Source organism: Pogona vitticeps, chromosome 2 (assembly GCF_051106095.1).
Source record: "Pogona vitticeps strain Pit_001003342236 chromosome 2, PviZW2.1, whole genome shotgun sequence".
NCBI classification, from domain to species: domain Eukaryota; kingdom Metazoa; phylum Chordata; class Lepidosauria; order Squamata; family Agamidae; genus Pogona; species Pogona vitticeps.
Window position 1 is genome coordinate 692,299 of NC_135784.1, and position 17,687 is coordinate 709,985.

The window sequence follows — 17,687 nt, forward strand, 5'->3', positions numbered from 1 at the left end:
CAAACAGGAGATGGCAAGAATAAACATCGACATCCTGGGCATCAGTGAACTAAAATGGACAGGAATGGGCGAATTCAGCTCAGATGATTATCATATCTACTATTGTGGGCAAGAATCCCGTAGAAGGAATGGAGTAGCCCTTATAGTCAACAAAAGAGTGGGAAAAGCTGTAATGGGATACAATCTCAAAAATGATAGAATGATGTCAATACGAATCCAAGGCAGACCATTCAACATCACAATAATCCAAGTTTATGCACCAACCAGCATTGCTGAGGAGACTGAAATTGAACAATTCTATGAAGATTTACAACACCTTCTAGAACTGACACCAAAGAAAGATGTTCTTCTCATTCTAGGGGACTGGAATGCTAAAGTAGGGAGCCAAGAGATAAAAGGAACAACAGGGAAGTTTGGCCTTGGAGTTCAGAACGAAGCAGGACAAAGGCTAATAGAGTTTTGTCAAGAGAATAAGCTGGTCATCACAAACACTCTTTTCCAACAACACAAGAGGCGACTCTATACATGGAAATCACCAGATGGGCAATATCGAAATCAGATTGATTATATTCTCTGCAGCCAAAGATGGAGAAGCTCTATACAGTCAGCAAAAACAAGACCTGGAGCTGACTGCGGTTCTGATCATCAGCTTCTCATAGCAAAATTCAAGCTTAGACTGAAGAGATTAGGAAAAACCACTGGGCCACTCAGGTATAATCTAAACCAAATCCCTTATGAATACACAGTGGAAGTAAAGAACAGATTTAAGGAACTAGATTTGGTGGACAGAGTGCCTGAAGAACTTTGGATAGAGGCTCGTAACATTGTCCAGGAGGCAGCAACGAAAACCATCCCAAAGAAAAGGAAATGCAAGAAAGCAAAGTGGCTGTCCAACGAGGCCTTAGAAAGAGCAGAGAGGAGAAGGGAAGCAAAATGCAAGGGAGATAGGGAAAGTTACAGAAACTTGAATGCAGACTTCCAAAGAATAGCAAGGAGAGACAAGAGGGCCTTCTTAAATGAACAATGCAAAGAAATAGAGAAAGATAACAGAAAAGGAAAGACCAGAGATCTGTTCAGGAAAATTGGACATATTAGAGGAACATTTTGCGCAAAGATGAACATGATAAAAGACAAAAATGGGAGGGACCTAACAGAAGCAGAAGACGTCAAGAAGAGGTGGCAAGAATACACAGAGGAATTATATCAGAAAGATTTGGATATCCCGGACAACCCAGACAATGTAGTTGCTGACCTTGAGCCAGACATCCTGGAGAGCGAAGTCAAGTGGGCCTTAGAAAGCCTGGCTAACAACAAGGCCAGTGGAGGTGATGGCATTCCAGTTGAACTATTTAAAATCTTGAAAGATGATGCTGTTAAGGTGCTACATTCAATATGCCAGGAAGTTTGGAAAACTCAACAGTGGCCAGAGGATTGGAAAAGATCAGTCTACATCCCAATCCCAAAGAAAGGCAGTGCCAAAGAATGCTCCAACTACCGTACAATTGCACTCATTTCACACGCTAGCAAGGTTATGCTCAAAATCCTACAAGGTAGGCTTCAGCAGTATGTGGACCGAGAACTCCCAGAAGTACAAGCTGGATTCCGAAGAGGCAGAGGAACTCGAGACCAAATTGCTAACTTGCGCTGGATTATGGAGAAAGCCAGAGAGTTCCAGAAAAATATCTACTTCTGCTTCATTGACTATGCGAAAGCCTTTGACTGTGTGGACCACAGCAAACTATGGCAAGTTCTTAAAGAAATGGGAGTGCCTGACCACTTTATCTGTCTCCTGAGAAACCTATATGTGGGACAGGAAGCAACAGTTAGAACTGGTCATGGCACAACTGAGTGGTTCAAAATTGGGAAAGGAGTACGGCAAGGCTGTATATTGTCCCCCAGCTTATTTAACTTATATGCAGAATATATCATGCGGAAGGCTGGACTGGAAGAAACCCAAGCCGGAATTAAGATTGCTGGAAGAAATATCAACAACCTCCGATATGCAGATGATACCACTCTGATGGCAGAAAGTGAGGAGGAATTAAAGAACCTTGTAATGAGAGTGAAAGAGGAGAGTGCAAAAAACGGTCTGAAGCTCAACATCAAAAAAACTAAGATCATGGCCACTGGTCCCATCACCTCCTGGGAAATAGAAGGGGAAGATATGGAGGCAGTGTCAAATTTTATCTTCCTGGGCTCCATGATCACTGCAGATGGAGACAGCAGCCCTGAAATTAAAAGGCGCCTTCTTCTTGGGAGGAAAGCGATGACAAATCTTGACGGCATCTGGAAAAGCAGAGACATCACCTTGCCAACAAAAGTCCGAATAGTCAAAGCTATGGTTTTTCCTGTCATGATGTATGGAAGTGAGAGCTGGACCATAAAGAAAGCAGACCGCCGAAGAATTGATGCCTTTGAATTGTGGTGCTGGAGGAGGCTCTTGAGAATCCCCTGGACTGCAAGGAGAACAAACCTATCAGTTCTAAAGGAAATCAACCCTGAATGCTCACTTGAAGGACAGATCCTGAAGCTGAGGCTCCAGTACTTTGGCCATCTCATGAGAAGAAAAGAGTCCTTGGAAAAAACCTTGATGTTAGGAAGGTGTGATGGCAAGAGGAGAAGGGGACGACCGAGGATGAGATGGCTGGACAGTGTCTGCGAAGCAACCAACATGAACCTGACACAACTCCGGGAGGCAGTAGAAGACAGGAGGGCCTGGCGTGCTCTGGTCCATGGGGTCACGAAGAGTCGGACACGACTAAACGACTAAACACAACGTTCCTGAACAATAAATTCACTGCAATATCAGGTCTAGACCATCTGCTTAAATATAACAAACTTCCTATCAATGATCTGTATACTTCACTGTCACACGCAGGACCTGTTACAATTTCTTTCTCAAACTCTACTGTCATAGGAGTTATAGCACCTTTGCAATCTTGCATTTTATATTGCTTCAGTAATTTCAGTATTTTACTTTTTTGTGCTATTTTAAATCCTTTTTCACGCCTCTTTATTTCAACTCGTAAGTAATTCTTTATTTCACCCAAGTCCCTTAGTTTGTAGTTTCTCTTTAGCATTTTAATTATTTCATTGGCAGATTTCTCATCTCTCGTAAATATGGCTAGGTCATCTACGAATACCAAAATGATACATTTCTCATCCCTTTTGGTGAACAAACATGGGTCAGCTTTACCTTGTGAAAATCCTTCACCTATGAGTGTTCTAGTTAAATGTTTGTTCCATTCATAGCCACTTTGTTTCAACCCATACAAACTCTTCTTGAGTAACCAACATTTACCTTTCCTTTCTATGTTAGGTGGCATGTGACAACCCCAGACCTACTGGAGTATACCACCCTTTAATTATGCTGCCACCAACCATTCCCTATAAGGAGTCACACAGACCAGGAATGGATTTTAATAAACAAAAGAACAAGGTTTATTGAAACAACAAACAGGGTAAATAAAAGGATCAGGTAAATAGGATACTGTAACGTGGCATAGACCCAATCATATACATACAACAGATTGGTTCCCCCAGAACACTTTAAAGTAACGCACAGACCCTGAACCTATCAGTTCTGGCTACCTAGATAGAAACCTGAACCTATCAGGTATGTACTAACTGACTAACAGTTGTACCCAGTCTGACACACAGACTCCAACTCTTCTTCTCCACACCAGCTCCAAATATATATACAGTACAGCTCCTCCCCCCTCATGTCCCGCCTTCCACTCCCCATAGGATGGAACTTTCCCTCCAAACCCATGACAGACAGGTACCATCAGTGCTGTATGTGACAGGTGGCAACTCCATTTAAATTTTGTGTTGTAGGTCAGCATTCAGATAAGCTGTCTCAATATCCACATGCCTCGAAACTAGATTGTGTTTGGCTGCATAAGCAAGCACAAACCTCAAGGTTTCTGGCCTCAGGGCTGGTGCGAACACCTGGTTGTAATCACTACTTGTTTGTGAGTAACCTTTAGCAACAAGTCTTGCCCTGTATCTCAAATTGCCATCTGCATCCAGTTTCTTTTTTAATATCCACTGGCATCCTATAATTTTAGTATCAGCCAGCTGCACTACTTCATACACTTTGAGCTCTTTCAGAGAATTTTAGCTCCTTCTCTAGTGCTTTATTCCACTTATCCTGCTCAGACTTAGGCATTTTACATATGTCCTCATATTTCTCAGGTTCCTCTATATTTAAACAGTAAAATGTTTCTGGCTGAAATCTCTCAGGTTGTCTTCGCTCCCTTGCAGATCTCCTAGGCATCACTCTCTCTTCCTCAGGAGTTTCCCTTTGCACTGATGTAGAAGGATCACTATCTGGCTGCAGTTCAACAGGTTCTAACTCTTGTTTTATTCCCTGTTCTGACTTTGAGCTCTCCTCATCACTTTCTTCACTCTCCTGCATTTCATGTGTGTGGATGATGGTTTCAGGTGGCAAACTTATTTTATCCCAGTAGGCATGCTCGTTAAATGCTGCATTACTGCTGATGACTACTTTATTAGTTTTGGGTAAACCAAACCTATATGCTTTCCTGTTTTGCTGGTAACCCAGATAATACATTAGCTTTGCCTTCCTTTCACCCTTTCTCCTGGTCTCCTTAGGTATATGTACCCATGCAGGTGACCCAAACACATGCAGAAACTTTAAATTTGGCTTTCTTCCTGTCCAGATAGTATAAGGTATGTTGTTTATGCCACTATGCCAAAGAATGTTTAAATAGAAATTAGCACATAGAATAGCCGAACCCCAGTAATGGTCTGGAAGTTTACTTTCTCTTATCATGGCCTCTGCCATATTTTGGAGTGTTTGGCCCCTTCTCTCTATAAAAGCATTCTGCGTAGGAGTGTAAGGTGCAGATTTTCTATGACTTATCCTATGCTTTTTCAATATTGCCTGGAATTTAGCATTTGTTAATTCAGTACCATTATCAGCCTGAATCTGCTTCACTTCTTTTCTCTCAACAAATTTCAACCATTTCTCAAATTCTATATATGTTGACCCTTTGTCTTTCATTAAATAACAGAATCCAAACCTTGACTTTTGGTCTTGAATTGAGAGAATGTATTTTGCTCCTCCCAAAGATGCTCTTTTTGGGACTATTAAATCTATTGACACTAAATCTAGAATGTTGCCAACTTTTATGTTACTGTGTTTCTTTACAGGAGCACATTTACTTTTTGCTTCTTGACATGCTTGCCAATTAATGTATTTCTCACATTTCCTTAAATTCACTCCAGTTGACTTCTCTATTGTTTTACGTAATGCCTTATACCTTAAATGCCACAAATGTATGCATTCTTTATGAGGATTTACATTCTCATAGACATTGTTTGCCTTAATACTACTCAATCTATATAGGTTGTTTCTTACATGGCATGTTAGCTTTTCATTCTTATTTCCATTAATTACACACTTATTCCTATAGAATGGGCTTGTAAATCCCTCTTTTGCTAATTGGCTAACTGACAATAAATTGTCTTTTAACTTTGGCACATATAACACCCCTATTGGCATCTTTAGACATGGTAGTTTTACTTTACCTTTACCCATGATTTTTGCACTTACTCCATCAGCCAACATTACTTGCTGATCACACACTGCCTTAAAATTGGATATCAGCTTTTTATCTTTGTACATGTTAGCTGTTGCCCCTGAGTCTAGTATCCATTCTTCTTCTTGGTGGTTGTTGTAAATAGTCTTTGACAGGTTTGTTGCGATTTTCTCACGTCATGGTTGTTTTCTTTCCTTCTTCTTAAATTTGCAATCTTTGGTGAGATGTCGTCTGGACCCACAGGAAAAACATTTCCTCCCAGGTTGGATATTTGCAGCTGTGACCTCCTCCTCCCCAATTACACTTGGCTTGTTTCTCTCAGAGGTTTTGAAGTCATGTAGTTCCTGGTTGTCTTTCCTTTTCTGCTCCTCCTCCAGATGTCTACTGGTCACATTTAATACTGTGATTTCAGCTTGTGGAAGTACTTCCAAGTTTGATACAAGCTGGTCATATGATTCATCAAGCAAAGATAGTATTATAAATGCTTCCTGAATCTCAGTAAATGTTATATTTTTGTCTCTCAAGTCCATCAGCATTGTTTTCATGTGCTCTAGATGCTGCAGCATGCTCCCACCAGTTTGCAATCTGGTACAAAATAGCCTTCTTGCAATTTGTATCTGGCTACCAACGCTGACTCGTACAAAGAGTCCCCTGAAGTCTGGCCTCTGATATGGATTAGAAGACAATCTTCTAGAGCAGTGGTTCTTAACCTTTGTTACTCGGATGTTTTTGAACTGCAACTCCCAGAAACCCCAGCCAGCACAGTTGGTGGTGAAGGCTTCTGGGAGTTGCAGTCCAAAACTCCTGAGTAACCCAAGGTTAAGAACCAGTGCTCTAGAGTCAACCTGATTGTTGCAAGTGCTTTAGCATTTTGCTTCTTAGTTCTATGTTTCAGCACAGCTGGTGGATTCTCTACAATGTCCCATAGTGATTCCTTCTGGAGTAATAACTGGACTTTCTGCTGCCAGGTGTAGTAGTTATCCAACCAGTTTCTCCCAAAATTGAAGGGAAACAAGAGGAAAGGAACGAGCGGCAGTAACAGATAACAAGTAGTTATCTTCCCCTTCCGAGACAATGAATTGTAAGGATCCTACAGAGGATGTGGTGATGGGAAGGAAGCACCTTTTTGCAATCAATCATCAATCAATCAATCAATAGCTTTGCCATGCATGGCCCTCCAGAAAATACCTCCATAATCAAAAAACTGTTCCCTTATAAAACACACAAACACATACACACCAGGAAAGTGTCTTTCTTCTTCCTGGAAAATGTCTTTCTGGAAAATGTCTCTCTTCTTCAACCCGAGGAACATCTATTTATTAAGTATCATATTAGCATAAAGATAAGATTCTGCCCAAACAGGCTTCGAGTAACTATCTTGTCTACACATTCCACACAGGCGCACATAAAGAATAACATTCTTCATTATACCAAGCACCACAGAACAATACATAATTATGCCACAAGATAGAGCTCTAAAACTAAAAATTTCCCACAGGTTCCAATAAAGACAACTGACCCACCGGGTCCTGCCAAAAGCCCTCTCTGAGGGGTTGGTCCATCTCTCCCTTTCTTTCTTCAGCTAACATGCCTCTCTCCTCCCTGATCTTTCTGACCCACTCTATCCCCAATACGAGGGTTTCTCCGCTCTTACTTATCACCAACTCCTTTCTGCTTCTTCCTGAGTCATCACCAAGTTCTCCCACTGTTTGGTCCAGTGTTTCTCCAGTCATGGGATGTGGTGACGTGTTTTCTCCATTCATATCCATTCCCAGCCTTGTGGTAATATCCTCTCCTTTTACCGTTCTACCTCTCCATCTTCCTCTGTCTTCCTTCAAGATATATTTCTCTTCCCTCCTACCTTATTCCATTCTTTTTCTCCTGCACGTCTGCTGCTACCCTAATGTTCCTTTACTCAGTGGGCCCTTCCTTTCCTCTGATGGAACTTCCACCCAGAACTATCTCTATCCTCCTGGTTTTCTCTGTGACCGTTCTCATATCTCTAATCTTTCCATTCTCCCCATGGCGGTGTCACTTCTCTGACAGGCCATATGTTCTCTCTCTGGGGCTCCATGGGATTCTCCCTCCTCTTCTCAGGAAAGAACAGCAATCCAGTCAGGATAGGTATAGAACGACTTTCTCCCTCATACAGACAACCAGTGGTAAGGTGTTTGAAACTCATCTGGGAAGTTCGTAAGAAGTCTTTTCATTGTTGCAATGATTCCAGCCAATTCCAAATCTTGTTAATTCTGTAAAAGTTCATTTATTACATCATCTCTAGACTCCATACTTAAAAAAATATATATATTAATTTCAAAAATTTATGTAAGGCACTCTTACAGGCGTCAGGAAAAAAACTGTAGGTACAGATCTTCAAATCCAAGCGTCATACGGTTATGCAAAAACTGCAGGCTTACTTAAAACACATCATTGGACCTTGTAAAAAGATGCCAGAATTTAAATTTAGATAATAGGGAAAATTTAAGACATGTTTCAATCTAAAATACAAACACATTAAAACACTGGAGCTCATAATCTAGAAAGACAGAGAATAAATCTTGAGAACACTGCAAACTTCCTAAGAATACAATGATAAAAAGGACAAAAGCTTAAACAAAGTTAAAAAGCACTATTTGGCAGTAATTTATGTTATTTATTTATCCGATTTCTATACCGCCCCTCTAGGCAACGCCTACTATTTGGCAGTAAGTGTTAACACAGAGAAAATTTTGTTGTCACCCAGCCATGTGTAAATTCCATTGCTGGCTGTCATTGCCTCACAGTTATCTTCCTGCTCTTCCAAGGACTTTCACCCGGCATCAGTTTAACCGTCTGTTGTACTCCGTAAAACAAAAAATCTACAGTTCTCAGTTCCTTTCTAATAGTTTGTGGGAGGTCTCTCCCAACATTTATATTCCTTTATTCTGCATCAGTCAGCAAAACCAAATCTTCCCAAGTCTTGAGTTTTCCAGCCCCCGAGAAGCTCAGATGTGAAGGATCAAAGGATTTGGTCACCTCCGACCCAGTGCAGTTCAGGGCCCAAAGAGAACAGAGCTTGAAAAACCAAAATTTCCACTCCTTCCAACAATCCATGCCATTACAAAGCAGTATACTATTAATGGAATAGCACAGAAATGCCTCATTTTTCATAAATAATACAGAATGTACATATTTTCGTTTACAAAATATAGAGAAAACAAATTCATTGGTACCCTCTTTAAAATTCAATTACTATTATTATTTAGATTATGAGGACTTATACAACAAATGACAGCTTCTCTCTCTTCACTACATGCTTTTTCTTAGCACATCTATCCTTTTCTCTTTTTACACTAATTTTGTAAAAGCTTCCATTGCACAATATATGCCTATTCTCATTTTTTAGCACATGGTTCCACGTCTATTTTGTGATAACTGTTAATTAATGATAAAACCCCATGAGAAGTGGCACTTCAAAATGCACTCCATTTTTTCTCTTTGTTTTGCATTACATCAGCATTTGGTTATTTATTCTTCCCAGTGAAAACCACCACAAAACTGAATCAGTTCCTTATGCCTTAAATTATCAGCTCAGATTGAAGCTCTTTCCACATTCCATGCATTTATGTGGTTTCTCCCTAGTGTGAGTCCTTTCATGCGACCTAACCTGACTACTCCAACTAAAGCTCATTCCACATTCCATGCATTTAAACTGTTTTTCCCCCAGTGTGAATCCTTTGATGCGACCTAAGCTGACCACTCTGAGTAAAGGACTTTCCACATTCCATGCATTTATATGGTTTCTCCCCAGTGTGAGTCCTTTGATGCGACCTAAGCTGACCATTCTGACTAAAGCTCTTTCCACATTCCATGCATTTATATGGTTTCTCCCCAGTGTGAATCCTTTGATGCGACCTAAGCTGACCACTCTGACTAAAGCTCTTTCCACATTCCATGCATTTATGTGGTTTCTCCCCAGTGTGAATCCTTTGATGTGGCATAAGGGCATCACTACGACTAAAGCTCTTCCCACATTCCATGCATTTATGTGGTTTCTCCCCAGTGTGAGTCCTTTCATGTGATCTAAGCTGACCACTCCGACTAAAGGTCTTTCCACATTCTATGCATTTAAATGATTTCTCCCCAGTGTGAATCCTTTGATGTAACTTAAGGTTACTACTGCGACTAAAGGTCTTTCCACATTCTATGCATTTATATGGTTTCTCTCCACTATGAGTTCTTTCATGATTTCTGAGGTCACCACTCTGACTAAAGCTCATTCCACATTCCATGCATTTATGTGGTTTCTCCCCAGTGTGAGTCCTTTGATGTAACTTAAGGGAACCGCTCCAACTAAAGCCCTTTCCACATTCCATGCATTTATGTGGTTTCTCCCCAGTGTGAGTCCTTTGATGTAACTTCAGGGCACCACTCCAACTAAAGCTCTTTCTACATTCCATGCATTTATGTGGTTTCTCCCCAGTGTGAATGCTTTGATGTAACTTAAGGGCACCACTATGACTAAATCTCTTTCCACATTCCATGCATTTATGTGGTTTCTCCCCAGTGTGAATCCTTTGATGTGCCAAAAGCTGACCACTCTGACTAAAGCTCTTTCCACATTCCATGCATTTATGTGGTTTCTCCCCAGTGTGAATCCTTTGATGTGGCGTAAGGGCATCACTACGACTAAAGCTCTTCCCACATTCCATGCATTTATGTGGTTTCTCCCCAGTGTGAGTCCTTTGATGTGACCTAAGCTGACTATTCTGACTAAATCTCTTTCCACATTCCATGCATTTGTATGGTTTCTCCCCAGTGTGTGTCCTTTGATGTAACCTAAGATGACCACTCCGACTAAAGGTCTTTCCACATTCAATGCATTTATGTGGTTTCTCCCCAGTGTGAATCCTTTGATGTAACTTAAGGTCACCACTCTGACAAAAGTTCTTTCCACATTGTATGCATTTAAATGGTTTCTCCCCAGTGTGAATCCTTTGATGTTTCCTAAGATTACTACTGACACTGAAGCTCTTTCCACATTCCATACATGGATACATTTTCTTCCCTTCATGTGTTCTTTGATGTCTACTGAAGTGAAATGCATTTCTCACTCCTTTCAGGTTAAGTCCATGCATGGCCCTTTCCATTTTCAGTTTTCTGTTTTCTTGTTTGATTTTGAGTTCCTGCCCAGGTTGCCTCAGATGTTGCTGGGCAATTCTTCTTTTCCTGTTCATCATCTGCTAGATTAGAAAAGAGAAACAATCACTTCCAAAATCTGCAGGAATAAGGAATGATGTGTTCAGGCTCCGCCTGAGTCACAGAGTAGGTAGGAAAGACAGCCAAATAGGCGAAAGAAGAGAACCAGGGATGTGATGATGCCAGACCGGAGGATGTTCCTTTGGGCTTGAGGTTGGAAGGGCTCTACAGTGAGGGACCTTTTGGAGGGAGGAGTCAAGAAGGGAGGATCATTTCCACACCCAAGTAAGTTCATCAAATTCAAAGTACATTAACTTTTTTCCTTCTCAAATTCTCCCCAATGATTGTACTTACGTTTCTAGAAAATTAGAAAGGAAATCTCAAAGCTGAAAAAAGGGGGAAACAAATAATTGAATTAAAGGATTTTAAAGCAAAAATGAATAACAAGGGGGGGGAGGACAGTGTTAGAAACGAAGTGTAAAAGTGGATGAATGCAGCTAGATTATTAGACTAGAGGACTGGTAAAGAGACGTTAGTGGTAGAGCCCGGAAACTGACACAGTCTGCAGAGATTATTATTCAGAGGCCAAAGAGAAAAGACGGGTCCACAAAAGAGATGTGATGTAGAATTTATAAAATGCTATTATGGGTACGGAATCATCAGAAATTTCTGAAAACAGGATAGGAAGCAGAGATGGCCAGGGAAATAGGTACTCAGTTAATAGAATCTTAGAACTGCAGAGCGAGAAGGGAAGTGAACTCCGAACGTCTGGCTCCAGAATTAGGTACCTAAACCAATGTGTATGGAAAGGGGGGAAGAAAAAATTTGATAAACCACATCTGTGAGAATAAAAGCAAAAATTTAAACATTGACATTCAGAAGGTATTTGATCCCCAGCTAAATTAAATATAACAACTTCTAAATGCTGCAGTAGTACTTTAGTTTACGAGAAATACATAAATCGGAACGCAGGTTGCCATAGTGATAGTGGTGCCGATACAAACCTCCAGGCACAGGAAAACTTCCTTCACAAAGTGAACGAAATGGGGGAAAAGACATTTAAACCGAGGCATTATTTCGAACTGATTTCCATTCATGAACCAGAAATTATTTAAACCAAGGTGTACATAAAACAAGATCCTACTGTACCTCAAAGGTATTGTTCCTGGAAGTGCTACCTATTAAATGCACAGGGGCAGCTATTTCTTTATTACATTTATACCCCTCCATCTAGACCAAAGTCTACTCTGGCAGCTAAAATTAATAAAGGAATAAAAAGAACACAGTGGTGCCTCTCAAGATGATTGCCTTGGGGGACAAAAAACCCGCAAGACGATTGGTTTTTGTAATCCCTATGGTGCCTCACAAGATGGATTGTTCTATGGCTGTGCTTCACAAAACTTTTTTTTCCGAGACCGATGCCTTACAAGACGAATAAATTTCATTCGTCTTCCGAGGTTCCCATAGGGAACCTCACAAGACAATTTTTTTGCAAGACGATGATTTTCGCAGAACAAATTAAAATCGTCTTGTGAGGCACCACTGTATAATAAAATAAAAAACAATAGTAATATAGTTCAAGATGGAGGAAAAAAAAATTCAAGCGATGACAGGAGGGAAAGTCTGACTAAAGAGCCAGGTCTTACCTTTGCTCTTAAAAACACCCAGCAAAGGAGCCAGACAGATCTCGGAGGGGAGACTGTTCCAAAGGCGAGGGGCCAGTGCCAAGAAGGCCTGGTTTCTTGTTTTTTCTCTCCAGCCTCACTCTGTGTTAGGCCCCTCAGCCACTCTTTCTGGCTAGAATGAGTGATTTGGGTAGATCTAGTGGGAGGAGGCATTCTGCTAGATATCAAGGTCATGAACCATTTAGGACTTTATATGTCATCATTAACACTTTGAAATCAATGCAGAAATGAACGGGCAGCCAATGCAAGGCAGCCAGGGTCGGGGAAATATGCTGATATTTTCTCATCCCACTCAGAAGTCTGACCGCCGCATTCTGCACCATTTGAAGCTTCCGCATGAATCTCAAAGGTAGCCCCATGGAGAGCGCATTGCAGTACTCTAATCTCGAGACTACAAGCGCATGGACCAGAGTGGTGAGCACATCAACATCAAGATAAGGACACAGCTGGGCAATCCGCCACAGATGCAAATAGGCAGAGCGGACCACTGACACCACCTGGGTTTCCATGGTGAGTGCTGGATCCAGATAGACCCCCAAGCTGCGAACCTCACTGAAGTAACCCCCCAAAAAGACAGGGCATTTCCCAAACCACCAATGGAGGGGCCAACCACCCTCAGGGGCTCCATCTTGTCCGGGTTGAGCCTCAGTCCATTCTCCTGCATCCATTGCAGGACAGCCTCCAGGCAGCGCTGGAGGGACAGGACAGCATCCACTGAGGTAGATGAGAAGGGAATAAGAGAGAGAATAAGCTGGTCATCACAAACACTCTTTTCCAACAACACAAGAGGCGACTCTACACATGGAAATCACCAGATGGGCAATATCGAAATCAGATTGATTATATTCTCTGCAGCCAAAGATGGAGAAGCTCTATACAGTCAGCAAAAACAAGACCTGGAGCTGACTGCGGTTCTGATCATCAGCTTCTCATAGCAAAATTCAAGCTTAGACTGAAGAGATTAGGAAAAACCACTGGGCCACTCAGGTATAACCTAAACCAAATCCCTTATGAATACACAGTGGAAGTAAAGAACAGATTTAAGGAACTAGATTTGGTGGACAGAGTGCCTGAAGAACTTTGGATAGAGGCTCGTAACATTGTCCAGGAGGCAGCAACAAAAACCATCCCAAAGAAAAGGAAATGCAAGAAAGCAAAGTGGCTGTCCAACGAGGCCTTAGAAATAGCAGAGAGGAGAAGGGAAGCAAAATGCAAGGGAGATAGGGAAAGTTACAGAAACTTGAATGCAGACTTCCAAAGAAGAGCAAGGAGAGACAAGAGGGCCTTCTTAAATGAACAATGCAAAGAAATAGAGGAAGATAACAGAAAAGGAAAGACCAGAGATCTGTTCAGGAAAATTGGAGATATTAGAGGAACATTTTGCGCAAAGATGAACATGATAAAAGACAAAAATGGGAGGGACCTAACAGAAGCAGAAGACATCAAGAAGAGGTGGCAAGAATACACAGAGGAAGTATATCAGAAAGATTTGGATATCCCGGACAACCCAGACAATGTAGTTGCTGACCTTGAGCCAGACATCCTGGAGAGCGAAGTCAAGTGGGCCTTAGAAAGCCTGGCTAACAACAAGGCCAGTGGAGGTGATGGCATTCCAGTTGAACTATTTAAAATCTTGAAAGATGATGCTGTTAAGGTGCTACATTCAATATGCCAGCAAGTTTGGAAAACTCAACAGTGGCCAGAGGATTGGAAAAGATCAGTCTACATCCCAATCCCAAAGAAAGGCAGTGCCAAAGAATGCTCCAACTACCGTACAATTGCACTCATTTCGCACGCTAGCAAGGTTATGCTCAAAATCCTACAAGGTAGGCTTCAGCAGTATGTGGACCGAGAACTCCCAGAAGTACAAGCTGGATTCCGAAGAGGCAGAGGAACTCGAGACCAAATTGCTAACTTGCACTGGATTATGGAGAAAGCCAGAGAGTTCCAGAAAAATATCTACTTCTGCTTCATTGACTATGCGAAAGCCTTTGACTGTGTGGACCACAGCAAACTATGGCAAGTTCTTAAAGAAATGGGAGTGCCTGACCACTTTATCTGTCTCCTGAGAAACCTATATGTGGGACAGGAAGCAACAGTCAGAACTGGTCATGGAACAACTGAGTGGTTCAAAATTGGGAAAGGAGTACGGCAAGGCTGTATATTGTCCCCCAGCTTATTTAACTTATATGCAGAATACATCATGCGGAAGGCTGGACTGGAGGAATCCCAAACTGGAATTAAGATTGCAGGAAGAAATATCAACAACCTCCGATATGCAGATGATACCACTCTGATGGCAGAAAGTGAGGAGGAATTAAAGAACCTTGTAATGAGAGTGAAAGAGGAAAGTGCAAAAAACGGTCTGAAACTCAACATCAAAAAAACTAAGATCATGGCCACTGGTCCCATCACCTCCTGGGAAATAGAAGGGGAAGATATGGAGGCAGTGTCAAATTTTATCTTCCTGGGCTCCATGATCACTGCAGATGGAGACAGCAGCCCTGAAATTAAAAGACGCCTTCTTCTTGGGAGGAAAGCGATGACAAATCTTGACAGCATCTTGAAAAGCAGAGACATCACCTTGCCAACAAAAGTCCGAATAGTCAAAGCTATGGTTTTTCCTGTCGTGATGTATAGAAGTGAGAGCTGGACCATAAAGAAAGCAGACCGCCGAAGAATTGATGCCTTTTAATTGTGGTGCTGGAGGAGGCTCTTGAGAATCCCCTGGACTGCAAGGAGAACAAACCTATCAGTTCTAAAGGAAATCAACCCTGAATGCTCACTTGAAGGACAGATCCTGAAGCTGAGGCTCCAGTACTTTGGCCATCTCATGAGAAGAAAAGAGTCCTTGGAAAAAACCTTGATGTTAGGAAGGTGTGATGGCAAGAGGAGAAGGGGACGACCGAGGATGAGATGGCTGGACAGTGTCTGCGAAGCAACCAACATGAACCTGACACAACTCCGGGAGGCAGTAGAAGACAGGAGGGCCTGGCGTGCGCTGGTCCATGGGGTCACGAAGAGTCGGACACGACTAAACGACTAAACACACACAGATGAGAAGGAGATGTAGAGCTGGGTGTCATCAGGCAGGTGGAGCTTCAGGGGTCTCCGCACGTGGCTGAGACAGTGGTGTTAAGAGGGGTTTAGATTCGTTTGGCACTTGGGAATTTTTGCAGAAAGAGTTACCACCCGAAATGCATTAACTCTCACAGGCGCCGAAGCCTGGCAGACCCTGAGGGAGTTTGAAAGAACTCTCCCCCAGCACAAAAAGGCTTGTTTTAAAGAGCCTTTCCTGCCACGTCTCGCCCGCCTAGTTCCTCATATGTCCTGTCCTGATCTTAACTCCTTCCCCCCCAAGGCTGGACACTGCCTACCCCCCCCCGACATTGAGCGTCTTCACCCACAGCCTCGGATCAGGGCCCCAGAGGCCCTTCCCTCCCACTGCCTTTGTTGGAGGGGACCCAGAAGAAGGGAAAGGCCAGCCTTGACCGAAGGGAGGCTGTGTGTGTGTGTGTGTGTGTGTGTGTGTTTGGGGGGAGATTTGCAATCTGGGTTCCTTTCCTCTTTTGGGGGGAAAATGACCCCCTCTCCATCTCTCCCCCCCACATATGCAACGTCCTGGTCTCCCTCGCCCCCCAGGAGCCTAGATCAGGCCCCTAACCTGCAAACGTAATTTTTGGTACCCCACTATCACCCCCTTGCTTCCCCCTACTTTTGCAGTCCCCCTTCCTCTTCCTCCTTGCAACCCCATCAGTCTCGCTCCCCCCCCCCACTGCAGCCAGTGTCGCCATGTAGGAAAACCCAGGACCAACCCCCACGCCGCCCCCAAAGGTGCCTTGCTCGGAGGGGGATCTGGCCTCCTCTTCCCCCCCAAAGCAGCCTCCCTCCCCCCAAGACAGACACCCCCTTCCCCCCACCCAGAGGGCGGGGGACCCAGAAGAAGCAAATGGCCAGCCTTGGGGGAGATTTGCCATCTGGGTTCTTTTTCACTTTTTTCCCAGGGAAATGACCCCCCCCTCCGTCTCTTCCCCCCCCCACTGCTCTCCCTCCCTCCCTCCGCGCCTCCCCACCGTTTCCCACCTCCTGCCCAGACCTGATTGAGGGGAAGATCCTCGGAGCCCCATAGAGGTGGGGGGGGAAGGAGAGGGAGGGAGGCGGGGGGGGGCGACCTCTGGGGCTTCCGCTTCCTGTTAGAGCAGCGCCTCTTCCGCCTTCATAGCTCTAGGGTCCCCTCTTCCTCCCTCCCCCCCCCCGTTTTCTCTCTCCCCCCCCGCAGAGAATGGAGAGAGAGAGAGAGGAGGGGAGGTCATGAGGGGCCAGCGATCTCCTCCCCCTCACACAGTTTGTGCGTACCCCCTCTTTTCTATCCACGGCCCGCAGAGGCCACCGTTGTCCCCCCTCCCTCCCTTCCTTCTCTCCAACCGCCGGCCTTGAGGGGGGGGAGGGGAGGAGAAAAGGGCGGGGGGAGGGAGGAAGAGAAAGCCCCAAAGGGCGCAGGCGCGTCAGGGACCAACCGTCCTCTGGGGGGGTGAGCAGAGGGGGGCGGGGCCTGGAGGGGGGGTTGGTCCCTATTTCCCCCCCTCAGGAAGGGATACTGAGGCGCGCGGGGGGGGTGAGGGTTAGGGGGGGGCTCTCCCCGTTTGGAGCCTCCTCTGAGGGGATTCGCCAGAGGCGTTTCCTGAGGCGAGTAGGGGGGCTGGGATCTGGGCCCTAGAGATTCCCCTCTCCCCTTTGTATCCCCCTCCGCCCCTTCCTCTGGAGGAGACCCAGTGGGGGGGGGAAATTGCCTTCGCTTCCACTGGGAAAACAGGCCTTCTTCGAAGAGGAAGAGCTCAGCCAGGGAGAGAACCGGGGGGGGGGCTTCCACAACCGGGGGGGGCTCCCTTCCACCTCCCTCCCTGTCTCCCCCCCCTCCAGGTCAGGCTCTCCCTTGAAAGGACGTTTTAGGCCTCCCGCTCCTCCTAGAAAGACGCCTCGCCCGCGATCCTGAAACCTGTTGAGGGAAACTCACCCCCCCACCCCACTCTCCTGGGGACGGGGGGGGGAGGGGGAGGGGGAGGGGGGCTACTTACCAGAAGGGCCACTAAAAACGCCTTCTCTGAGGGGAGACGTTCTGGCCGCCTTCTCCACTGCGCACGCGCCACAGACCCCTCCACACACGCACACCCTCTATGGGGGGAAGAGGAGCGCATGCGCGGGAGGGAGAGGGAGCCGCGCAACCTGTGAGGGGATCTCGCGCGTGCGCAGAGACGAG

General features: G+C 44.4%; 1 protein-coding gene and 1 long non-coding RNA gene across 5 annotated transcripts; one reads left to right on the plus strand and one right to left on the minus strand.

Moving 5' to 3' along the window:
• Positions 1–2,780: 2,780 nt before the first annotated feature.
• LOC144587330 (uncharacterized) lies at positions 2,781–5,047 on the plus strand. The gene is made up of 2 exons (XR_013542489.1): positions 2,781–3,319; positions 3,807–5,047. It is a non-coding gene; the product is annotated as an uncharacterized LOC144587330 (long non-coding RNA).
• Positions 5,048–7,810: 2,763 nt separating this feature from the next.
• LOC144587220 (uncharacterized) lies at positions 7,811–17,642 on the minus strand. Of its 4 annotated transcripts, none has more exons than XM_078387108.1 (2): positions 17,506–17,642; positions 7,811–10,786 (listed from the first exon to the last, which is right to left on the minus strand). In XM_078387108.1, the coding sequence occupies exons 1-2, from the start codon at positions 17,623–17,625 to the stop codon at positions 9,254–9,256; spliced, it is 1,653 nt and encodes a 550-aa protein (XP_078243234.1). In that variant the 5' UTR covers positions 17,626–17,642; the 3' UTR covers positions 7,811–9,253. The 4 variants fall into 4 exon arrangements, with proteins under 4 accessions (XP_078243234.1, XP_078243233.1, XP_078243232.1 ...); XM_078387107.1 differs by having other exon boundaries at positions 7,811–10,789; XM_078387106.1 differs by lacking the exon at positions 17,506–17,642 and adding an exon at positions 12,928–13,176.
• Between the last annotated feature and the right edge of the window lie 45 nt (positions 17,643–17,687).